Genomic DNA, 25,135 nt, shown 5'->3' with positions numbered 1-25,135 from the left:
TACTCTCTCCTCTTTGGGATGATTAGATGTTCGAAAGTTTGAGTTGTGAAACATAGAGTTGAGTGGTGTCTGGACAGGATGGAATGGAACGTAAATGCTGAGAGTGGTTGTCGGTGAATTTTGGGGTTGATGGAAAACCATGTTTGATATAAGGAAGTAAGGGATAAATGGCAATCTTCTCATTCACTTGCTCTATCCAATTGGAGTACGGTAATTTGGTCAAATGTCCTTGAGTGGAATGGGAAGTTTCCAAATAATGAATAAATAGTTTGAAAGGTATGGGACTGTTGTTGTTGATAATGTGGAAAATTCGAGGTGTTGAGGAACTGCTAGAGGCAATGTCAATAATTGTGTCACAAACGTAATCAACTGGAACAAGACTCAACTTTTCATTGGTGTCTGGATATTTCTGTAGCTGAACTATGGATTGGATAAATTTTGTGAACCAATCACTTGAATTTGGGATTCCTGTTTGATGTGACCAACTGCAAAGTCCAAGTCTGTAAATTTTAAATGCCTTAAATCCTCTTTCTGCTGCTTTTTGTAAAAGTTTTTCACTCACCCATTTGGTTTGCGAGTATCCATCTGAATTCACAACTCCACTCTCTTTGAAGCTGTCTCCTATGGAATCAATCTCTGTCAAAATTGGGTTTTTGGTGAGCAATTCACCAAACACACTAATGGTTGAGACATGGTGCAGTTGTATCTCAATGGGAGATTGTGAAATAAATCTCAATAAATGTTTCACAGAATTCACGTTCGAATTCTTCAGGTGTGAATAGGATTTTGAAAATTCTACTTGTGCTGCCACGTGATAAATACTGTTGACATGATTCAATAGTAGTTCATACTTGCTTGAATCTTCAAAAGCGAATTGTTCTTTTGAAACATCTCCACACAGTACTTTAACGTTGGACAAATCTGGTTTTAACTGAAAATTTGTCAAACTCCTTACTACTCGCTCCTTGGCGTCATTGTCTGAAGCTCCTCTTACGACACAATAAATAGTACAACTAGGGAAACGATTACATAGCTTGTCCAGCAAATGGGTTCCTACAAAACCGGTAGCTCCAGTTAATAAGATGGAATGGTCTCCTTGTTTTTCTTTTTCAACGAATTGAATGGATTCATCCAATAGTAAATCATTTTCAACTTCTAAAAAGAGGTTTTGATTCTGTTGAGTGGAGAAATGGTGCATTAATTTGTTTGATGAGCCCATAGACAATACTTGGCATACAGTTGATAGTGGTTGGTGAATCAATATAGAGATTGGCGTTTGTGAGATGTTAAATAATCTTTGAACTGAAAACAAGAGCTTGACAGCTTTCTGTGAATGATTTCTCAGTTAATTATTGATCCATGCGACATGTTTGTTAACACTTACCATAGATGAGCCGCCAAGTTCAGTAAAACTTTTGTTCATATCCAAATCTTCTGTTTCTAAGATGCTCTTACATAGACTAATAAAGTTTTGTTCAATGTCATCAACTGTGAATAACACCTCATTATCATTCGCATGAGTTGAATAGCAATCTTCTATGCTTTTTGTATGTTTCTTGTAAATTTTAAATCGTGACACCTTGCCACTGGGAGTGAGTAAATTATTTTCTATGGTCCACTCGTCATCATCAAATATTACATCTCTCGGAATTTCGAAGGGTCTTACGTTATGTAGTTTTGCAATTTGATGCATTGATTTTAGAATTTGTCTCTTATCGTTACAACCATTGTGAACCGTTCGTACTATTGCTACAATATATTCACGGCTACTATCACCATAGATACAACAGTTCTCTATTTCGTCAATTTGCTCATATATGCTCTCTAGCTTGGTAGGACTCACAAACTCAGAGATTGCCAGTTTGAAAATGTTTTTTCTTTGTGAAATTATATTAACTTTTGTATGGACGTTTAGGTACAGCTAACAACATACCTTCGATCAATTATTTTGATGGAATTATTTTCAGGATTCAACTCAACAATATCTCCAGTGATATAATAACCATCATCAGTGAATGATTCATTAGACTCCTTTTCGTTGTTAAAATATCCAGGAATGGTATACGAGGTCTTTAGATTCATCACATAACAAGTTGAGTATGTTATATAGCTTTCATTTCACTTACCTTAACAACTAATTCTCCTCTTGGAAAAGGAATGTCTGTGTTGAAATATCCCATTTCTGGTACGTCAATAAGCCTAAATTTGACATCTGAATTAATAATTCCGTTTGTTGCAATTCCACCACATTCAGAGGCCCCATATCCTTCCACAACCGGTAACTGTAGCACGTTCTTGATGAATTGGAATAGTTCAGGAGACACAAATGCTCCTCCAATGCCAATCATTCTTAATCGCCGACCAAACAGTCTGCTGAACTTTTTTCCAAGGTCTTTTATCTGTTGTTCCTCTCCTTTCTGTTGAAGCTCCAATAATTCAGAGTGATACTCATTGTAAATTGAGTTGAAAATACTTGGAGGTGTCACAATTCCCGTTGGGTTACATTTCATCAAATCTTCGAACAAATAGATCCCTCTTCTGCAGTACACAACTCTTCCACCTTTCAATAAGGCTCCCCATGTAGTAACTCTATCGCTGCCAAGTGCCTGGGGACAATACGAAGCTTCGACCTCCAACAATTCATGTGAAATTTGTTTTTCAATGTCCACCCTCCAATGCTCGTTTGTGACAATACAACCTTTTGCTGTTGATGTAGAGCCTGAGGTAAATATAAGAGAATTAATTCTTTTAGAATTTTGGTCCGTCTGCTCAGACTTCTTCACACCACTCGTTGGATCGTTTGAGTATCTGTACAATTGTGAATCTTCTTTAACTATTATTGGTGTGGTTAATTGTATTCCTAACATGGTCTTTGCATTTGGATCTGTTATGCACATATTGTGGCCAGAGTCAATGATAGATGGTAAAAAGCATGTAACAATGTCAGTATCACACTCATCGCCTGATAACATTTGCGTGTCCATGGATATTAAAACAAATTTCCCTTTGCTGTCTTTCAATTTTGTAATCAGCTTGTAATATTTTTCAAACAGTTTTCCGTCACACACAATGCATTGTACAGACGCAGTACGAATGATACTTTCTAATTCATCATCAGAACGAGCGCATTGCAGGCCAATACTTATAAACCCATTCAATGCACACATCAAATCGATCATAGTGTATTCGTATCGATTTTCGTCGGTACTGATCGCTATAGATACTTGTTCCGAATTGGCAAGAATTCCAGCATTTTTCAACACCTCAATAAACCCAATAGAGCAGTGAATTATCTCGTTTCGAAACTCTTCATAAGTTTTGAATATAAAATTTCCGTCCTTATTTCGAGTTCCAACACAGGGTCGTTGTGAAAAAGTTTGAAAAATATTGTTCACAAATGTGGGAAGGTTTGGTGCGTTCAAAATATTCAATTTCATAAAGACAACATCATTGTACTCTACCACATATGGATATCCAAAAAAGTGGTCTATTTGCTTTGCCTTCTGAAACACTGCATCGTTGTCTTGAGAAATTACAGTGTCATTATTAATGTCAAACACAATAGGGGAAGAGAAATATCTCTTTTCAATTTGTTTCATCCACTTGTAACAATGTTCACATTTTGTTGCTGTCTTATCTGAGCTAGATGTACACCGATATCGTGGAGCACCTTCTCCTTTCGCTCCACTTTGAATAATAACTTCACACATGCCACACCGATCTTCCCACAAATTATTTCCAAATTTATCCGTAATTTTCCCAGAATTAAATTCAACAACTCCATTCTGTTCTGAGGAATCAAATGATGCACTATATGCCACTTGCCATGGAATGGACAAATTCTCTATTTTCTCTTTCCAATGATCCACCTTTTTCTGCAATTCTTTCAATTGTTCATTAAATTGCTGATTGAGTTCTGTAAATTTGATCATTTTAGGATTTTCCTCCAAATCCGACAAGTTGCTCTGTTGTTCCATAATAAATGTTTTATATTCTCGTATGTGTTTCATAAATTCATCCATCACGGTATGATCATTCCGGTTGATTGAAGTTTCTTCTTCTTCTTCTCGGATCAACAACAATTGTTGAATATTCTTAATTTTTCGTTCTTTTTCTTCCAAATATTCTTCTTGAGCCATTGAAAACTCATCGGCCAATAATATACTCTCCTCCATATAGATTTCTCTCGTTCTATTTCCTAATTTCAAAACTCGAACAAGATGATCAAATAAAAGTTCTCCCTCTTGTCCTTCATTTTGGATACACTGATAAAACTCTCTTAAAAATTGAAACTCATTCAATACTTGTTCGACAGGGGACGGCGAAGTGTCGATCATGACTGTGTGGTTCGATGGATTAATTTTTTTGGAAAAGATCTGTTGTTACAAAAATTATGATGACTGAACTCACAGAATTCCGAATTTAGATTTGGCATTTGATCTTGAGGAAATAAAGTCACAAATTTTGATGGAACTTCAAATAGTTCCTTACAACATGAAGACCACAAAAAGGGTAATTCATTCATTCAACTATTTGAATTCTTCTGGCTATTTGATATTGTTGGCTCATTTCTTTTCGAGTTTCTTAACTGCAAATGAGTCACCCTTCACATGTCATTCTTTTTTCATCTTTTTAAAAAAATGCTGAAACAACAACTGGCGCCCACAACAACAATTCTCTCAGTGGGAAAGCCTTGGCTGGTGTTTACAATGTTATTGGCCATCACGCTTCTCTTGTCATCGATGGTTTCCGCCCAAAACATGGGATGTTCTTCCGATAAAGATTGTCTCTCTGGATACAAGTGCGTCAAAATTTCAAAACCATCGACCATTGAAAAGTATAGCGTGTGTTTACGTTCCAAGACGATGATGATTCAACGTCTTCAATTGTTAGACATTTAAATTCTAAAGCAGACAAAATTACTGAACTGAAAGACAAGCCATTGAATGCGATTGTTTTGGAAGAGAAGGAGAGCTCAGAGTCGACTATTGTTTTGGATGAGGCCTCATCTACTCAACAAGCTTCTACAACTAGCACTGCCGCTGCTACAACATCAACCTCTCAACCATCTGTCGATAAATTCAGTGGAGTGAATAATGATGTTGGTATTGGAAGTCAAAATGCTGTTGCTGAACATGAGGAGGAACGTGACGAAGAGGAAAATGAAGACAATGATGAAAACGAGGACGATGAAAATGAGGAGGATCAAGAAGAAGATGAAGAAGATGAAGAGGAGAATGAAGATAATGAGGATGAAGAGGACGATGAGGAAGAAGAGTAACCAAATAGCTTACATCATCTCACAACAATGATACCTTGAGGTCACATCATTGAAATTCGACTCGAACTGTATTTTTAACGTAATGATTCATCATTTTTGAATGATCACTATTAGTAATTTTACCAAATAAACTAATAGAGAGCGTCACAATTAATATCAAGAACATTGATCTTTCTCTAAGATTTATTTTCACAAAAGGCCTAGTTAGTGGAATAGTTTGGGATTGGATTTGATGATGATTTGGAAGGTTGGGGTTAATCTTTGGGGACTATTGTACTACAGATACTCATCGTCCAGTTGTTGCGAAGATTTTTCTAAAAACTTTCTCGTCAAAGAGGATAAATCTTTCAACTTTTCTGATAGTTGGGAATTTGGGGTAGTGCTACTCATAACTGTTGGTTCTTTGATAGGAGGCTTTGGTGACGCTTTGGGAGAGGTTAAATTGTTCGAGATGGACAGATATTCTCGTGGAATGATTGAACTTGACTTGACATCAATATTTGCTGATGGCTGAATGGGCTGAGCTCTTTCTTTCTTTCTTCGGTTTTCAAGCATCTCTTCTTGATGCCGAATGGTTAGTAAGAGAGAAGATCGCTCCTTCTTCAGTTGTTTAAGCTCTTCTTCCTTAGCTGCAAGCTTCATTTCGTAATAGTCAAACTTTTCTTTATCTTCTTTGTGTCTGCTCTCTTGTTCTGCTTGCAACAGACGTTCATAATGTCGAAGTTTGTAAGTTAATTTTGCATTTTCACTCTTTGATTCATTGAGTTCAATTTCGAGTCGGGTGAGCTCTTCATCCTTCAATCTTATTGCATTGAATACCATATTGTTCTTTTCTCGATCAGATTGTTGTTGATAATCTGTTAATTTTGACTTTAACGTTTTGACAACAGACAGCTCGTTGGCTATGGTTTGTTCAGCTCTCACTAATGAAAGGTTCAGTTTTTCTACTTCAGAGCATTTCGTTTCAAAATCTTTTCGCACGACTTCTAATTCCTTACTTAGTTCTTCGAATTTTCGTTTCGTTTCATCTTGTTTCGTTTTTTCTACATACGTGGTTGTTATGGTTTCTCTGTAAAATAGTTATAAAAACTTACGTTGTTCTTCAATCATATTCCTGTCGTCTTTTAGCAATTTCAGATCTTGTTCATATTTTCGTTTCATAAATTCTCGTTCTCGATTCAGTCGATCAATTTCTTTCATATATTTAGTTGTATCAACTTGCTTCAGTTGTTCTTGTAAATAGTTAACCGATGCTTTCATATCCTTTTCTCGGTGCTTTGAGAGAGTCAGTTCATATTTTAACTGCTTAATTTCTTTTTCATGGTCCGCCTCATGCTGTTGAAACTCTTTTTTTGCATTTTCCAATTCAATCTCTCTCATTTTCATTTGTATTAAAAGGGCATAAACTTTGTGACGCCATTTGTTGATTAAAGAAATTTGAAGAGAATGTTTTCCTTTCCTTAACACATCTTCTTTTGAATCTTTTCCCTTGGAATTGTTATTAAATTCATTAATCTCATTGTTTTGAATTTCAATAATTTCTTCCAATGCCGCAATTCTCATTGACAAGAATTCTACAGAGTTTTCTCGTCCTCCTTGGTTTGATACACCATCGGGAATTTTACCGTCACTCTTAATTCCTTCTTCGTTCATCATGTAAGGTGACGAATATGTGTATTCAAAATTGAGCGGGTCTTTCTCTTCATCTGTATCCTTCTTAAATTTCCTATCAAAATCTTGATTTTGTAATGAGGAAAATTGTGGAGGTTTGTGCGTTGATACGGAGGGAGGCGACAGTGGAGACGTTGACGGTATTTGGGCAATCTCTTTTTGTTTAATTCGTTCTCTAAATTGCCCTATATCTCGAAGCTTTTGTTTTTCTTGTTCTATTGAAAATCCTAGCTGTTCTTTATATACATAATGATCTGGAAATTGGCCTATGGTATGATCGTTTTCATGAAATGTTGGTTGATACATCAAGTCAGCATGATGAAGAGCAGACTGTCCGATATTCTGTTTCATATAATTGGCCTCACTTCCCATCCAGCCCTGAAAGGAGTGAGGTGATATTGTTGTAGAGTTCGGAATACTTAACGGCGATTCCCGATAGTGTGGATGAATGGGCACCGACGACGAATTTGAATTTATCAATCCATTTCCTGACATGATGCTACTGCTGCTTGAAAATCCATTATGATTACTACTCTCATAGGTTGATGCTGTGTGGTTGTTGTTATTGTTGAGTTGGGTGGAGAGATGTTGTTTCATCATTATGTTTTTTAAAAAAGAAAATTTGGAACGAAAATGTAACATGCAGGCGGGAAGCGTTCGCGCCATTTCTCACAGCTCTGAATTCAAATCATTTTCGTTCCAAATTTTCATCTTTAAAAAACATAATCTAGATGCTTTAGACATTGTGCATTCCATTTATTTATTTCTTCTTCTTTCCACCTTTTGACTTTTGTTTGGAACCTCCTGCTGATTTAGTGGCAGTCGATGTTGTTGTGGTGGAGGCGCTAGAGGATGCAGCTCCCGTTGTTGATGATGAAGTCTCTTCCTTACTAGCCATTCTTGTTTGGAGATTAGGAATCAATGAAGCAATATGAATCAATAGATCTTGTTTTGTTTTCCATTGAAGTTGAGGAACATGATCTTTTTTCAATAGAACTCTCACTCTTCCAAACTCAAAAGGTTCTTGAGGGTGTCGTTTTGTTGGCTGATGTCATCGTGGAATAATGGATTTCAACAATTCCGATGCATATGAATATTAACAAAACGTGTGATGAATAATAACAAGAAATTTCAGTGAATGATGAATTGTGGATCAACATGCATTTTCAATCCAACATTAAAAATATACATTAACCATCAAGCCATGAATACATGATGATGAAAAATCATCAATTAATCCTACCTCATATTCATACGGAATTTTCAAATATTCACAAATATCAACAATCTCAGAAGCCTTCGGATTCTCCACACATTTTTCCTTTGGTATCCTTCGCCCTTCACTCAATGATTTATTCTTGTCAATATAAACTGGATATAAAATCTGAGTTCTCTTTACAGATTCGGGTGGTGGGCTTTGTTTTCTTGTTGATGATGAAGACGTTTGTTGGCTCATTTTATTGATGGTTATCAATCTCGTTGGTTACAACCTAACGATGAGTCATCGTCATCAAGAGAAAAAATATGCGATATTCTCTTCGGCAGTAGAAACGTCATCGAGTCAAAATACATAAAAATACACTTTTGAATAGTCGACGTAGTATTTTCATGTAGATATATATTATGAAAATATTCAAAGATGGACAGAAAAAATGGTCAGAATAATATTTCTATGGAACAAGATGGATTAATTTTGAGCGTTAGGGATGTAGAGGGAACTTTACAATCGGAAGAACGGAATGGCAATACGTTGATACGAAGAATTACTTTAAAATGCTCACCTTGGAAGAGTATACAAAGTACCTTTGTGAAATTGATTCTTGTCTTTGTGCTGTATTTGTTGATACATAATTTTGTAACACACGATACTACCAATAGTGAAGAGAGCATTCGACATGACAATGGCTACTTTGATTTTGTTCTAAAAAGGGTCTCACTTCTCTCTATATCGTTTATCATGCTCGTTTTTTATATTATTTATTGCCTGTTGACAAGTGTGGTTGAAGAATCAATGACCATTTTGCGAGGGAAAGGAATTCAACTCGAAAAGAAAGTTTTTTATGGCTCTAAAACTCGAATATTATTTATTCCAGTGAATGACATCAAATTTGTAGCAATCAATGAGGGATTTCATATTGATTGTGTAATTTTTTATTTTACCATTGTACTGACACGACCATATGATGGCAAGCTATTAATGTTACCGTTCGATACATGGTATCCGAGACTTCAATTGTTGAAAATAATTTATTTGAAGTCTAAAGAATTGCTAAACTCTCCAAGTACTTCAGTAATGAATACTAGAAAACCTTGACTCTTATTCAGACATTCCTATGTACAATGATTTTAACCGAATATTGAGGCATAGGTCACTGCAACCGTTTTGCCATCTTTCATCATTGAAAGAGAACCATTCTTTCAAAACGGTTCGTGTGATGTACTTAATGGTTTGGAACATACAATCCGTGTTTGCATAAATGAAACTCCCATTTTTGTCGCCTCTTCAGCACGTACTTGTGTTTAACAGCATAAACAACATGGTTCTTTTTGTTTTGCTCATGAGTTTGTTCACAAAGATTGATAACAAAAAATGATGCATTGCTTTCTGTCACACAAATCAATTCTTGAAAATTACAAATCTCTCTTATAGAGTTTTCTGTGATATTTGTAAGCAACTCATACGGTACACTTTGTTGGCTCGTTTTTTTCTTTGATTTTTGCGCAGGTTTCTCTTTTGTCCCTGATTTTGGTTTTGTTGAGCTCATTGACTCATTAGGTTCATATAAACATGCTGGCTGATAACTCAATATTGAGCTATCGTTAATCAACAATGGTTTTTGCATGCTCGTAATCAACGATCCTGCTCTCAAAATTCTCATTTCCTTGTTCAACGATTTTTCAAAATATTTACATTTATAATAATAAACAGGTTTTTCAACATCTATTAAATGATTTTTCAAAAACGCCTCGGGATGAGTTTTATCATACCGCGAGTAGATTTGTTTCCGAGCATGTATACTAAAACAAAGAAACCTCCAAATTTCATTCCGATACGAGATCATATACCATTGTTTGCAAACAAGAGCAACCGTTTGAGTAAGATCGTTGGGTTCCAGATTGAGAAAAATACACAACAGCGAAAGATCGTCAACTCGCTGCATTTTTCTGATAAAAAAGAGAGCGCCCACCTAAAGAGAAAATAAAATTATGCTCCGCTGCCGGGAATCGAACCCGGATCTCAAGGGTGAGAGCCTTGTGTCCTAACCATTAGACTACAGCGGATTACATTCAGGAGTTTAACTAACATAATAACTTCTTCCGACATTCTTTTTCAGGATAGCTTGTATCGAAACCAAAGGTTGTAGCGGGAGAGTTGTATTATTCCTTACAGGCATCCCGTCCAAACCAACAAGAGAATTCGTTTCATTCTCTGGGTAAAGGAGTAAAAGAGAGTTGCTGCCATATGTATGAACGTTCTCTGTGAATCCGCCTACCTGAACACCATGGTTCGAACTACGATGCTCGCTCGAATAGTGACATCTTGAGGAGACAAAACATCAAATTTCCCACCTTATCTATTAACATCCCGGCCAAGAACAATGCACAATACTTGGCCACACTGTGCATTCTGCGTGGGAAAAACAAAGATATTTATGTTTTCATTTCAAGAATGGATAGAAAATGAAAAGGAAAAAGGCTACAGCACTGCAGGTTCCCAAGTTGTCTCCAACCTCAGTACTGATGCAGCTCGACGATGCTTAACTTCTCAAATCGGACGGGATGAGGTGCATTCATCGTGATATGGCCGTAGCCATTCATGTTACTTAATCCACTGTTTTCACCTCCCTTCACAACCTGAGCCCCTTCGCTCAGATGTCAGTGACAGATTTATTAATACACATCTTTGGACATTTTGATTAAGATGTTAAGAACTAACACATATTGGACTTCCTGTGCATGTAAGCCACATGCTGCTGCCTCTCTTTAGTAATCCTTGAAATGAAAAAACCCGCCTGCTCTTCATCTTCCTTGCTCAATGGATGGTTCACTATTTGCGTACATTTTTTTTTGGATTAAGAAAACGATTCTCTTTGGAAAGTTTCAAAGGAGACAACTCAACCGATAAGTGATTGTGAATTCACAACTTGGTGTTATCACTCTGAATTTATTGATACAAGTCTTCATTTACAACAAGAATGCAAATAAGGCAAGTAAGACCATGATCATGACCATCATCATTCCATTATTTCTAGCAGCACTATTAATCAAATTAGAAGACTCTTCACTTGATCCAACTGAAGGATCCCACACAAAATTATTCACTCTCTCCGTAATGGACATGTAAAATCTTGCCAATGCAGCATTTGAATCGACAAAATCTCTCAAAGTACTTTCACCGTCTTGTGCTGGTTGGAACGGCATGTACTTGGTCGAAACAAATTTACCTCTTGTAATGACCGTTGGAGCACTTGTATTCCAACGAGAAATGAAATTTTGGAATGAGAAGAAGGTTTTTGGAAGACTTGCCAAATTTCCTCCTAATTGAGAAGAGACATCATCATCGAATTGAGAGACTTGTTGATCATCGGAGGAATCGTCTGGCTTTTCAGCTTCTTCACCACCAAAGATGGATCGTTGAGTAGGGGTGGATGATTTTGGTTTGTCTCTTCGAGTACCTCTGAATGCAATGACGGAACCCAAAGCAATCAATGAATCACTAGCTTCATAGTTAATATCATTAACTTCCAAAGTGAGTTTGAAAGAACTTGGATTTAACACTTGCACAACACCAGTTCTATTGACCAACTTGGGTGAAGTGAAAGTAATGACATCTGACGTGACCATAGCACCCAATTTCAGAGTACAAAAGTTTGGAATGGTTGTTGAAACCACTGCTTGATACACATATGAAGTATTAGCATCATTCAATGGTGTTCTAGTCAATGAATCGACTGTCCAAGCATATTGACCCAATCGAAACGATCTCAACACAGTATCATTTCCAGGTTGAAAACCTTCGACTCCATTCTTTTCACGATATTCCAAAATTTCATCCAAACCAAAGGAGCTTCCCACGTGAATGGCAAATTCCTTGTCGTTGTTGGAACCAGGCAAGTTCACTTTGACAATGGTTTTTCCTTTCATTCCTACCATTGGGAATTTTGCGATGGAAGCAAAGAATTCAATTTCACTCACGGCTCCGATGGCAGTGTTGTTTCTACGATCAATGCAACCAGCTTTGGTTACGAATCGAATGAGTTTACCGCTATCACTTCGATTCACTTCGATTTTACGTTTGCAAGTGGAAGAAATGAGTTTGTTGTACAGAGATGTATTCACTTGGAATGCGTTGGTGAATGAGAGGAGCAACAAGGTGCTCATCATCATCATGAGGATGGTAATACTCAAGTTTGATGCGGACATGTTGACAATAATTGTCGTAATGCAAGTTGTTTTTTTTTTTGTTATGTGTTTTGAACTTGGCATGTCAGCCAGTCGCTTTTAAAGCGTGATTTGTGTGGCAGGTGACAGACAAAGTTCTGGAGGGCGGAACTGTGGTTTTAGCCGGCAACGTTATTTTGGTTTGATTTAGGTGAAGCTTGACCTTTATGGCCTGAGCTAAAAGGAAGAGAAAGTGGAGGTTCTAATTCCTCATCCACACAAAAGCACAACATTTACAGTCAGCAATTCGAATTGGTTGAATTAATAACACAACCAGTTGCTCCAAGAAAATGATTCCTTGTCCTTTCTTCCTCAAAAACCGACTGTAGTCACTGGAGTTCATTGTTTGTGGAAAATAGAAGGACATCATTTATTTTCAACGAATAGCATCTAATTGAATACATGATGCCACAGGAAATCATCCAAACAATGAATATTATCAACGCCAATTCCAGTGTTGAGCTCCTTACTGTGATTTGTCAATTCGCAATAACAATGTGCGTTACAATTCGTGTTCCTATCTGAAAGTACTTACATTTCTTTTGCAGACATTTTAGTAAAACCAACTCCAATAGCATCCTCTTTGCCCTCAACCATTATTGCAACAATTTGATCTTTTTCCACAGACATGTCCAATTTAGCTCCTGGTGATGTCAATCCACGACACATGATGTTTGCTCCACTCAAAATAAATTTCACAGCTCCTCTATCGACTTGAAGTTGAGGCAACATTTGTGGATCTATCAATAATGTTCCAAATATTTGAATTTTTGTTTGCCGTGCGTTGTAAACATGATCAAAAATTGAATTTTCCAATCATAAAAACATACATTGATGTAATACTTTAAGATGAGGATAGAATGGACCGTCATGAATGGTGAAAAACTTTGCCTCATTATTTGAAATATAAATCTTAACTTGTCCAGGACTGTCAATTCCAAAATTTAAGTATGGAAAATATGGGTTGCATGAATTCATTGTTGAAAGGTTAGAATGATAGTATGTTCATCGGAACCAGAAACAATTCATTGTTCAATGGGAAATAATAGAATCAGGTACGAAATTCGAGTTCGCACACGGGAGCACAATTAAATCATTTCAAAAATTACATAAATATTCATGATCGTAAGATGATAATTTCCAAATCATTAATCTTCATTTCAAAAACAATAATGCTCCTCTTTTCATCACCTACCATTTTGCAACCACAAGAGGAACTTTCTTTGGAATGATATCTTCAATACTAGCTCCGAGCATTGGATATTGTTCTTCAATAGCTTTTCTAACACCTCGCTCAACGGAGCTCTTCAATTTGGTGATACTTCCAACCTCTTCCTTGGTCCACCTGATTTGAGAAGATGAGTATTGTTTTGACGTTTACATTGTCATCACTTACTTTTTGAACATTTTTTTGTTATCAGTCTACTCAAGAAGAAATGACTTTTATCATGGCATTGATAAAGGTGATCATGAATGGGCCCATTTGTGATCTACATGGTAAGCCACCCTGTGTGTTTCATGTCCAATCTTTGAATTTCATACATCAAGATGACTCGTGCACTTTCAAAATGCAAAAAAACCGCTTGACTGCTCTCTACCATCCCGAATCATCACTGCAAAACTCTTCACAAAGAAAAGGCTTTGCAAACTGTTTCTACACATGATGATCAACAAAGAATCATCATCAGATCCACCCAATCCACGCCGTTATTTTAATCTGGTCTTAGTTGGCCCCGTAGACTCGGGCAAGTCTTTGCTCGGTGGCTGTTTGATCCGATATTGTCGTGGAATTACTGAATCCGAATTGAATTCAATATGCAATCGATTCGGCTATTATTACAGAGATAGGTATTTAGCAATGTATGAGGATGAATTTGGAGGAAACACCCACCACGTTAATGTAAAAAGAAGTATTTACACTCCAAATAATCGATCGTTCACGATAATAGACACTCCTGGTCATTACCAGTTATTGGGTAATTTAATTTCTGGATTATTTCTCGGTGATGTGTGTTTGTTAGTTGTTAATCCTACTGATGGGTATTTTGAGCATGACCTTCCATGTCTTAGAAGACAAATTTTGTTATTAAGAACGATGGGTTTTAAGGAGAGTCAATTGGTGGTGTGTTTGAATCGAATGGATCAATGTTATTATTCTCAAACACGCTATGAGGAAACAACACAGGAGGTCATCAAACTGTTGAAACGGGTTGGATATCATGACGTCGATCAAATTCCGTTCATTCCTGTGAGCGCCTATAGATATGATAATTTATTGAATCATGACGACAAGGACACCACTTTGGCACCAACACGAATGGAATGGTATTCTGGAAAGAGTTTGATAGAGACCTTGGATTCATTGAATTTGAAGCATCCATCTGAAGTGAGATCATGTGAAGCGTTGAAAGATATGTCATCCTCGTCACGACAATTGAGAATGCCAATAAGGCGTGTGTATAATTTCAATGATGGAAGACGAATCTTGTGTGGAAAAGTTGTGACTGGAATGTTGCGAGTAGGAATGAAAGTAAGAATTCCTCTCAGCAATGGATCCTTTATGGAACAACAAGTGAAAAGTATTCAAGTTTTTCATGAAGAACGAGAAACTGCATTTCCCTCTGAACTTGCAGCAATTAACATTGGAAGTGGTACTCAGGATGGATATAGTGCTTCATCATTGACTTTCAAAACTTTGTCAATCCATAGAAATGATGAAATGAATAAGTTGACAAGGCAAAAAGACAGACCATGCGTGAACAGTGGTTTTATTGTTAGCGAAGCTTCTGAATCCTACGGATGTAATGGCTCTTTATTTGTGGATAGTTTTGAAGCTCAAATCAAAGTTCTGCTTTTAGATTGCAGCTATTCTTTATCAACTTCAACCACTACAAACAATGAAATAATTACTTGTGGATATGAGGCCATTGTAGATTGTGGTCTAGCTCATATAAGATGTCAATTTGAGGAATTGATTGGAGTTCTTGAAAAGGGAAATCTTTCGAAAATGATTTCTTTGGAACCACTCAACAGTCTTCAACGAGGAGATTTTGCATTTGTGAAACTAGTTCCCAAAACGCAAATGCAGGTGGAAAGCTTTTTCACATGCCCTTCACTGGGAAGAATAGTGATTCGAGCGGGTTGCCAACAGATCGTGGCAGTTGGTCGTATTACACGAGTACATCGAAGAAATTCTGACCTCTATACATTATTTGCGTTTAAATTTTCCAAATTTGTAAAAGAACATACCACCACTCATTTGAGGGATATTACTGTAAAGTGTCAACATTGATGTTTTTATTACTGAATGATGTAATTAATATTGATGTGATATTGGTTATATATACATGGAAAATGGAATGAATTTCAAATTAGGAGAAGAGGAAGTATTCACATTTCCGTCACATTCGCTTATAGGAATGCATTTTTAAATTCCTTCAAAAAGTCCTCAACACTTCTCGAGTTCTTTCCAGTTACAATTTTGAAATCGCCATGAACATTGGCAGAAACACCATTCAACTTGTAGAATTGAAACAACTTGACCATGGCCAATACCATGAACGAAGGTAACTCTGGAACTTGTTGTAATAATGAGGCATATTCAGCTTCTTCCATCTCGACCACTTTCACCTCCTTTCCAACCACTTTTGTGATCAATTGAGCTAACTCTTCATAAGAGAGTGAATCAGGACCTGTGACATTATAAGTATGAGTATAGAGAGGAGAATATTTCTCAACAGGCTCACTCAAGAAATGGGCTGCCAAGTCGGCAATATCTCTCACATCAACATGAGAAATGAAATAAGGTTCTCCACGAATACCTTTGGGTCGATAAAACACTCCTTGAGAACGAATAGTTTCAGCATCACCCAAATTGATCAAGTTCTGAATGAAAAGATTGGCTCTCAGAATGATGAATGTAATTGGATGATTGGAGTGCTTGTTGTTATGCTTGCGGATTAATTTCTGAACGACTCTCTCAGCATCATTATGAAAACGTAAAAAAGTATTGGCATCAGCATCACCAGAGGAACCCAAACCTGAAAGTCGAATCAATTGTTTCAAGCTCGAAGCACCATATTGAAGAGCCACACGAATGAATTCACTCTCAATTTGAGCTTGAGAGGGATGATCAGGAGTGAGAAGAAAGATTCTCTCAACATGTTCAAACAATGCCGAGTTGGTGACTGTCACTGAAGAGAGTTGAGTGAGATCTCCAACAACATATTCCAAATGAAAGTGAGAGCTTTGAAGAGACTCAAAGAGTTGTTTGGCTTTGTTTTCATCCCGTACAAAAAGTCGAACAGTGACAGGAGTAGTGGGAGTGGCATAATTCTGACTCAAAGATTTGACAAGTTCTTTTCCAATAGTTCCTGTTGCACCAGTAACAAGAATAACAGGTTGAGCTGGAGTGGCCATTATGAAAGAGAATTAATTTTTGTGATAAGAGAGAATTATACTTTTTTTTGTGATTGTAAGTTGTTGGATTTGCATGTTCAAGATTTTATAGTTCATTCACATGGCCACAGTTTGGGAATCAATATGCGCACGAATATTGGAAGTACGAGTGGTCCGTAATTCATGCTTGCGTTGGATCATGAATTCAAAGGGATTAGCGGAAAAACCTTCCCAGCAATTCCTGTCAAGGACAATAATTAGTCCGTTCAAATGCGCAACAATTCATCAGAAGATGATTTCAAAAACAACATGGTCGTAGAAACAAACCTCATGGAGGCAATGAAACAAACGAGCCTCAATTATTGACCTCTCATACTTATCCAGGATTTTCTCAACACCCGCAGCAGCACATTGCCAATCTCAGATTGATATTCATGCTATCACTAAAAACTGGAAGCTTCGCAAACCCACAGGAGATCCCTCGAAAGGGTTAAGACGCCAAGAATTTGATGTCATGATGGAACATCACAAAAAGAATTTGGAAGGATTGGAAGGTCAAGAAAAGGCCAAGGCTGAGTCAAAAGTTTTTAGAGAAGCTGCTGACAAGATTGGTCTCTCAGAAGCTACCAAACTCACTCACAAGTCAGCCATTAGAAATTACCTTGGTTTTTGTATTGAAAAGGGTTATTCTCCATTTGTTACCACAGCTTGTGGCTCTCAGATCAATTTAGAAACCTATGATTCATGGGTCTTGTGGTTAGTAGAACCAAAAGAGAATGGCAAAACATTCAAATACAATACGGTTAAACGTTATGTCAGTGCCTGTAGAGCTTGGTGTTGTAGACATTTCATCAAGTATGCAAGAGAAAAGAAGTCTTACGAAGCTATTCAACAAATGAAGACTGCATCGAAATTGGTGGACGTGGAGGAGGTACAAGCAGCCATCTTACCACCCATTGATATTTTTCGAATGTTGCATGGGTGTGATTGGAGCTCTGAAAAGGGGTTAAGACTAGCCAGTCGAATGCTCGTTTCATTTGTTTCAGGAGCTCGTCCTCTTTCCCTTGCTAAAATTCAATTGAAGCACTTGCAATTACAACCCAAGTTTATGAATGGTAAACTCCAATCCATGGATGTTCGAGTGAAAATTGTCCATGATAAGGTTGAAAGTGTTGCAAATAGACACCAAACATGGTTTTCTGGAAATCGAGTGGGTTTGTGTAACATCATTTTGCTCATGCAATACTTGTCAAAAAGACAAGTATTCACTCATGGAACTTTTGAAAATGCTCTCAAACATGAATTTATTCAATTCAAGAAGGAATGTTTGGATGAATACTTGTTCAGTGACATTGGAAAGGGTCTCGAACCACAACCATTAGAAAATTTTAGATATGAATTGAAATGTATTGCCAAAAATGTTGGAATTCAAGAAGAAAAGGTTTGTCCCTATTCCTTCAGAAGATCAGGAGCCACATGGTCCGTAGGTAACTCCATCATTGAGAAGGGTTCTATTACCCAAAATGATCTTGAAGTCATTATCCGATATTATGGATGGAAATTTGCTGCCAGCAATGAAATTGCACGTAAATACATGGACAAGAGATTACTCGAATTCTTTGATGGAGCCATTCAATTTATGGGTTTGCAATCCAATCGAAAATGGACAGAGGAAGATTTGGAGAGAAAATTTAGAAAAACTCCTTCAGATGAACCTGGATACAATTATCACTCGATTCGTTTAGCAATGCCAGACTATTTCAAAGAAGAAATTGCAAAATTCCATCAAATTCAATACAATGAATTGATGGGGGAGAATATTGCCAAAGCAATTGATCGATGGACTTTTGCCAAGCTCCAACAATTACAAGTTGCGACAAGTATCGATGTGAAAGTCAACTTGGTCACATTATACCGCTTGTTTCTCCATTTCAATCGAATCAAGATTCTTGACCAGTTAAAATCTCTGACATGTTTTCATGGGGATGTGAGTCATGCAGAAATGGCCATGGAGGTTACTGGAGATGATTCTACTAAGATGAAGCCACCTCAATTGACTAGTGAGGTGGTCAAGGGTACTCCTCAATTGACGAGTGAGGTGGCGGTTGTGACTCCTCCTCAATTGACGAGTGAGGTGACCAATGATACTGCACCTCCATCAGCGTGTGAGGAAAATCGAACACCAAAGGACATGACCTCTCTTTTGGAACTTTTACAATCGATTGCACAAGAATCCTCTTCGAACACGACTCGTGTTTCAGACGCTCCCAAAGAAAGTAACATCAATACACCCTCTGGTCTCTCTTTCAACTTGTTAAACCACAAAAAGGAAGAGAGATTGTTAAATTCCGAGTTACCACTCCCCAAGAACAAGCATGGTCAACATGTGAGTGCACAATTATTTTGGACCTCCTTGAAACCAGGACCTAAAATGAAAAAACCTGTACGAAAGGAAAACAAACGAAGAATGAATGAGAAGAATTGGGAAAAGATTATTCCACGTATTGCCATGGATGCTGCCACCTTGCTGAACAAATATCCACAACTGGTGGATCAAATCAAAGCAACCAAAGAGTATGGTTTGGCTCTTGACTGGTTGAGTGAGTTTGAGAGTTATGGAACGTGTCAACGCTTGGAGAGTCGATTGAGCACCTTTCCAAATTGTGGGTACATTGAACAATTTATTGTGAGCGTAATTGAGCTTACGAATGCCTCCTTCAAGATCATTACGGAAATTTGGATTCGAGAAGAGATTATATCTCCAAGTACAGATAATCCTAGAATGTATGAAATTAATAGTGGACAATTATTGGAGGCTCAAAATGTATACTCATTGAGAGATGTTAAAGGTGATGAGATTGATGAAAGTTTTATTCCAGTCTCGGCACGTACCGTTGTTCATCTTGATGCATCTCAAGTGACATTGGAAAATTATGAACATGCCTCCAAAGACATTCTCAGACAATTCATGAGGAAGAAATTAGGATCTATCAGCAACAAAATAATTAACTATCTGACAACGGGTAATCTTGTGCAAGCCTCAAAGACAATATTGGAGAGTGAGCGTGATAAATTGGAAATTGATGGAGATGCATTGAAGAAGGAGCTTGAAGAAATTGCATTGAAAAACAAAGAAGCATCACCGTTGTCTGACACTGCTAACAAAACGGCTCATGAATTGACCTTGGCAGACTACAAACAAGCAACATCGAACGGTTTGCGATCGTTTATTCGCTCTCGATTGGGATCCATTAGCAATGATGTTATCAATCATTTAGTGAAGAAGGAAATGCAACAAATTGTAGAGCAATTGTTGAAAGAGAAAAGTACACACGAGGAAATTAAGTCACAAATGATCGACTGGTCCAATGCAAACAAGGAACGCAAAAAAAAACAATCCTCCAAAAAACGTACCAAAGGTGGCAAGAAAAAGAAAGACGATATTGAAGACTGTAACGAGAATGAGGAACACAAAAAACTAAAGAGAAAACAGAATAAGGATTCTAACACCAAACAAACCAAGAAATCCAAGAAATAAAAAGTCTTGATATTGCGGAGACGCTCTTTACCAAAGCAGGTTCAGTTTTGACTACAAAACATCATCGTTGCTGGACAAGCTAACATAGCGGGTTGCCGGATGGATTTGGTCGCGCATTTGTTTTGCACAGGATGAGAGTTTGCTGTATTTTCATTCGTAAACACATTCTCCAACAAGATATGCATGACAGCCTGTCAAAGTCTGTGACACCTTCCTAAAAAGGAAATTTTGAAGATAGTGCTATCTTCGAAAAAATGTGTATTATTAATGAATTATTATTGATTTATGAATGATATAAGCAATATAAGCTTCAATTACGGGGCTTTTCTTTCTTGCCCTTCCTAGCATGGGTGGCTGCTTGGCAACTCTCAAAAAAAATAATGAAGTTTGAAGATTTTCACAACGTTGGGTGTTGTGTGTTCCGATATTTATATCATGGTGATGTCTTAACATGAATGTATGAATAATATTCATATGAATCAATTCATAACCATACATCTTGTTGATTTAGGCCATGATTATGGTTCATTTGACAATATCCATCATGATGATGATTATTATATCTTTGTCAAAGATACAATATGCTTTTGTTCATTTATGTGTGGTGAACATACAAGATGTTGTGGATGCCAATCAATTGTATTGAATGTTGAAAGAATTTTGATATGAGATTTGTTGCGGAGTTGAATCATTTACGTTGATTATTTAGAGGTTTTTTTAATTCCAACTTGAATTTTTACTGGAACGCTTGATAAGGCTCAACTAGCGACAAGGCTGGTCCAACCCTCACTATGGTAACTACAAAAAAAAACAGCGCTAACATGTTTTCAATGCTATTGTCATCTACTGCTGAAGAAGAAGAATGGGATTGGGAAGGCTTGGAATCTGTAGATCCAGAATTGACCGAAGCCTCAAAGGAAGAAGAAATTACTGAAGAAGATTTTGAGATCAAGTCCATGTTGGATTTTGTTGGATTTGGACATTTGCTAACTCTTCCCTCTGCTGATCATCCAATGATGAAACAGTTGGAAAATGTTGAGCAATCTCATCAACCAACTCCACTTTCGCTCGTTCAACCTCAGTTGCAAGCACAGGCTACTGTTGATACGCTCGTCATGCCTCCGCCAACTACAGCTTTGGACAATCATGGTTACAACTGCGACTACAATGGCATTCATCAAGGCTTTCCATCATCATTGATTCGTGTTCCTAGTAATGCGATCGGTACTACATTCACTTCATTGGTCTCCAACGAGCCTCAATTATTGACCTCTCATGCTTATCCAGGATTTTCTCAACAGCCGCAGCAGCACCTTGCCAATCTCAGTGGTGGACCACTTCAGCATCCAATCCAATCAAACAGGACTCTTTCCATGCTACACCCCTATTCAACCTTGAATGGAGTAATTCAGCCATTGGTTCAGCCTTACACTGGAAGTATGTTTGCACAAGGTAATACTTACTCAATGAGTGATCAAGAACGCAAACATCAATTGTTGTCTCTTATTGATCAAGCGACTTATGCATTGCAAGATCTTTCAAGTCTGGATGTCAGTGATGTTCGTGATCCTTTGCTTTTGAGACTGAAAAAGTTGGTAGAATTGGGTCAGCATTACATCTCCCATCTTGAAACCACCTCTCAAATTGATATTCATGCCATCACTAAAAACTGGAAGCTTCGCAAACCCACAGGAGATCCCTCGAAAGGGTCAAGACGCCAAGAATTTGATGTCATGATGGAACATCACAAAAAGAATTTGGAAGGATTGGAAGGTCAGGAAAAGGCCAAGGCTGAATCAAAAGTTTTTAGAGAAGCTGCTGACAAGATTGGACTTTCTGAAGCTACCAAACTCACTCACAAGTCAGCCATCAGAAATTACCTTGGTTTTTGTATTGAAAAGGGTTATTCTCCATTTGTTACCACAGCTTGTGGCTCTCAGATCAATTTAGAAACCTATGATTCATGGGTCTTGTGGTTAGTAGAACCAAAAGAGAATGGCAAAACATTCAAATACAATACGGTTAAACGTTATGTCAGTGCCTGTAGAGCTTGGTGTTGTAGACATTTCATCAAGTATGCAAGAGAAAAGAAGTCTTACGAAGCTATTCAACAAATGAAGACTGCATCGAAATTGGTGGACGTGGAGGAGGTACAAGCAGCCATCTTACCACCCATTGATATTTTTCGAATGTTGCATGGGTGTGATTGGAGCTCTGAAAAGGGGCTAAGACTAGCCAGTCGAATGCTCGTTTCATTTGTTTCAGGAGCTCGTCCTCTTTCCCTTGCTAAAATTCAATTGAAGCACTTGCAATTACAACCCAAGTTTATGAATGGTAAACTCCAATCCATGGATGTTCGAGTGAAAATTGTCCATGACAAGGTTGAAAGTGCTACAAATAGACACCAAACATGGTTTTCTGGAAATCGAGTGGGTTTATGTAACATCATTTTGCTCATGCAATACTTGTCAAAAAGACAAGTATTCACTCATGGAACTTTTGAAAATGCTCTCAATCATGAATTTATTCAATTCAAGAAGGAATGTTTGGATGAATACTTGTTCAGTGACATTGGAAAGGGTCTCGAACCACAACCATTAGAAAATTTTAGATATGAATTGAAATGTATTGCCAAAAATGTTGGAATTCAAGAAGAAAAGGTTTGTCCCTATTCCTTCAGAAGATCAGGAGCCACATGGTCCGTAGGTAACTCCATCATTGAGAAGGGTTCTATTACCCAAAATGATCTTGAAGTCATTATCCGATATTATGGATGGAAATTTGCTGCCAGCAATGAAATTGCACGTAAATACATGGACAAGAGATTACTCGAATTCTTTGATGGAGCCATTCAATTTATGGGTTTGCAATCCAATCGAAAATGGACAGAGGAAGATTTGGAGAGAAAATTTAGAAAAACTCCTTCAGATGAACCTGGATACAATTATCACTCGATTCGTTTAGCAATGCCAGACTATTTCAAAGAAGAAATTGCAAAATTCCATCAAATTCAATACAATGAATTGATTGGTGAGAATATTGCCAAAGCAATTGATCGATGGACTTTTGCCAAGCTCCAACAATTACAAGTTGCGACAAGTATCGATGTGAAAGTCAACTTGGTTACATTATACCGCTTGTTTCTCCATTTCAATCGAATCAAGATTCTTGATCAGTTAAAATCTCTGACATGTTTTCATGGGGATGTGAGTCATGCGGAAATGGCCATGGAGGTAATTGGAGATGATTCTAATAAGGTGAAACCACCTCAATTGACTAGTGAGGTGGTCAAGGGTACTCCTCAATTGACTAGTGAGGTGGCGGTTGTGACTCCTCCTCAATTGACGAGTGAGGTGACCAAAGATACTGCACCTCCATCAGCGTGTGAGGAAAATCGAACACCAAAGGACATGACCTCTCTTTTGGAACTTTTACAATCGATTGCACAAGAATCCTCTTCGAACACGACTCGTGTTTCAGACTCTCCCAAAGAAAGTAACATCAATACACCCTCTGGCCTCTCTTTCAACTTGTTGAACCACAAAAAGGAAGAGAGATTGTTAAATTCCGAGTTACCGCTCCCCAAGAACAAGCATGGTCAACATGTGAGTGCACAATTATTTTGGACCTCCTTGAAACCAGGACCTAAAATGAAAAAACCTGTACGAAAGGAAAACAAACGAAGAATGAATGAGAAGAATTGGGAAAAGATTATTCCACGTATTGCCATGGATGCTGCCACCTTGCTGGACAAATATCCACAACTGGTGGATCAAATCAAAGCAACCAAAGAATATGGTCTGGCTCTTGACTGGTTGAGTGAGTTTGAGAGTTATGGGATGTGTCAACGATTGGAGAGTCGATTGAGCACCTTTCCAAATTGTGGGTACATTGAACAATTTATTGTGAGCGTAATTGAGCTTACGAATGCCTCCTTCAAGATCATTACGGAAATTTGGATTCGAGAGGAGATTATTTCTCCAAGTACAGACAATCCTAGAATGTATGAAATTAACAGTGGACAATTATTGGAGGCTCAAAATGTATACTCATTGAGAGATGTTCAAGGTGACGAGATTGATGAAAGTTTTATTCAAACCACATCTCGTACCGTTGTTCATCTTGATGCATCTCAAGTGACACTTGAGAATTATGAACATGCCTCCAAAGACATTCTCAGACAATTCATGAGGAAGAAATTGGGGTCCATCAGCAACAAGGTGATTAATCACTTGAAACTATGCAACTTGATACAAGCCTCAAAGACAATATTGGAGTGTGAGCGTGATAAATTGGAAATTGATGGAGATGCATTGAAGAAGGAGCTTGCAGAAATTGCATTGAAAAACAAAGAAGCGTCATCGTTGTCTGACATTGTTAACAAAATCACAATAGAATTGACCTTGGCAGACTACAAACAAGCAACATCGAACGGTTTGCGATCGTTTATTCGCTCTCAAATAGGCTCCACCAGTAACGACATTTTGAATCATTTACTGAAGAAGGAAATGCAACAAATTGTAGAGCAATTGTTGAAAGAGAAAAGTACACACGAGGAAATTAAGTCACAAATGATCGACTGGTCCAATGCAAACAAGGAACGCAAAAAAAAACAATCTTCTTCAAAAAGGAAACAGAAAGATGATAATAACTCCAGCGAGGACGAAGAAGATAAAAAACCAAAGAGAAAACAGAAAGAAGATCCTAACACCAAACAAACCAAGAAATCCAAGAAATAAATTCTCGTGTGTGATTGTTTTTTCACAATATATTTGGGTAATACTTCAATGTTTAAAAAACTAATT

General features: G+C 37.5%; 10 protein-coding genes across 10 annotated transcripts; 4 read left to right on the top strand and 6 right to left on the bottom strand.

Annotated features, from left to right (window-relative positions):
* Positions 1–22: 22 nt before the first annotated feature.
* C9374_012493 (uncharacterized protein) lies at positions 23–4,337 on the bottom strand (the record flags this gene model as incomplete). The annotated part of the gene is made up of 4 exons (XM_044688265.1): positions 23–1,327; positions 1,385–1,877; positions 1,934–2,070; positions 2,127–4,337. 4 exons carry the CDS (start codon positions 4,335–4,337, stop codon positions 23–25), a joined length of 4,146 nt encoding a protein of 1,381 aa, XP_044554135.1.
* Positions 4,338–4,640: 303 nt separating this feature from the next.
* Positions 4,641–5,281, top strand: C9374_012492 (uncharacterized protein; the record flags this gene model as incomplete). Its single annotated transcript, XM_044688264.1, has 2 exons — positions 4,641–4,837; positions 4,894–5,281. 2 exons carry the CDS (start codon positions 4,641–4,643, stop codon positions 5,279–5,281), a joined length of 585 nt encoding a protein of 194 aa, XP_044554134.1.
* A 276-nt stretch (positions 5,282–5,557) lies between these two features.
* Positions 5,558–7,552, bottom strand: C9374_012491 (uncharacterized protein; the record flags this gene model as incomplete). Its single annotated transcript, XM_044688263.1, has 2 exons — positions 5,558–6,324; positions 6,376–7,552. The coding sequence occupies 2 exons, from the start codon at positions 7,550–7,552 to the stop codon at positions 5,558–5,560; spliced, it is 1,944 nt and encodes a 647-aa protein (XP_044554133.1).
* Positions 7,553–7,712: 160 nt separating this feature from the next.
* Positions 7,713–8,408, bottom strand: C9374_012490 (uncharacterized protein; the record flags this gene model as incomplete). The annotated part of the gene is made up of 2 exons (XM_044688262.1): positions 7,713–7,997; positions 8,196–8,408. 2 exons carry the CDS (start codon positions 8,406–8,408, stop codon positions 7,713–7,715), a joined length of 498 nt encoding a protein of 165 aa, XP_044554132.1.
* A 2,729-nt stretch (positions 8,409–11,137) lies between these two features.
* C9374_012489 (uncharacterized protein) lies at positions 11,138–12,376 on the bottom strand (the record flags this gene model as incomplete). Its single annotated transcript, XM_044688261.1, has 1 exon — positions 11,138–12,376. The coding sequence occupies one exon, from the start codon at positions 12,374–12,376 to the stop codon at positions 11,138–11,140; it is 1,239 nt and encodes a 412-aa protein (XP_044554131.1).
* Positions 12,377–12,784: 408 nt separating this feature from the next.
* Positions 12,785–13,801, bottom strand: C9374_012488 (uncharacterized protein; the record flags this gene model as incomplete). Its single annotated transcript, XM_044688260.1, has 5 exons — positions 12,785–12,863; positions 12,930–13,134; positions 13,225–13,322; positions 13,590–13,739; positions 13,791–13,801. The coding sequence occupies 5 exons, from the start codon at positions 13,799–13,801 to the stop codon at positions 12,785–12,787; spliced, it is 543 nt and encodes a 180-aa protein (XP_044554130.1).
* Positions 13,802–14,054: 253 nt separating this feature from the next.
* On the top strand, positions 14,055–15,686 carry C9374_012487 (uncharacterized protein; the record flags this gene model as incomplete). The annotated part of the gene is made up of 1 exon (XM_044688258.1): positions 14,055–15,686. One exon carries the CDS (start codon positions 14,055–14,057, stop codon positions 15,684–15,686), a length of 1,632 nt encoding a protein of 543 aa, XP_044554129.1.
* A 119-nt stretch (positions 15,687–15,805) lies between these two features.
* C9374_012486 (uncharacterized protein) lies at positions 15,806–16,813 on the bottom strand (the record flags this gene model as incomplete). The annotated part of the gene is made up of 1 exon (XM_044688257.1): positions 15,806–16,813. The coding sequence occupies one exon, from the start codon at positions 16,811–16,813 to the stop codon at positions 15,806–15,808; it is 1,008 nt and encodes a 335-aa protein (XP_044554128.1).
* Positions 16,814–17,306: 493 nt separating this feature from the next.
* Positions 17,307–20,330, top strand: C9374_012485 (uncharacterized protein; the record flags this gene model as incomplete). The annotated part of the gene is made up of 1 exon (XM_044688256.1): positions 17,307–20,330. The coding sequence occupies one exon, from the start codon at positions 17,307–17,309 to the stop codon at positions 20,328–20,330; it is 3,024 nt and encodes a 1,007-aa protein (XP_044554127.1).
* An 821-nt stretch (positions 20,331–21,151) lies between these two features.
* C9374_012484 (uncharacterized protein) lies at positions 21,152–25,069 on the top strand (the record flags this gene model as incomplete). Its single annotated transcript, XM_044688255.1, has 1 exon — positions 21,152–25,069. The coding sequence occupies one exon, from the start codon at positions 21,152–21,154 to the stop codon at positions 25,067–25,069; it is 3,918 nt and encodes a 1,305-aa protein (XP_044554126.1).
* Between the last annotated feature and the right edge of the window lie 66 nt (positions 25,070–25,135).

This window comes from Naegleria lovaniensis (genome assembly GCF_003324165.1).
Source record: "Naegleria lovaniensis strain ATCC 30569 chromosome Unknown tig005, whole genome shotgun sequence".
Classification (NCBI taxonomy): Eukaryota; Heterolobosea; class Eutetramitea; order Acrasida; family Naegleriidae; genus Naegleria; species Naegleria lovaniensis.
The sequence above is the reverse complement of the archived record's forward strand: the minus strand, read 5'-3'. Positions and strand labels throughout refer to the sequence as shown.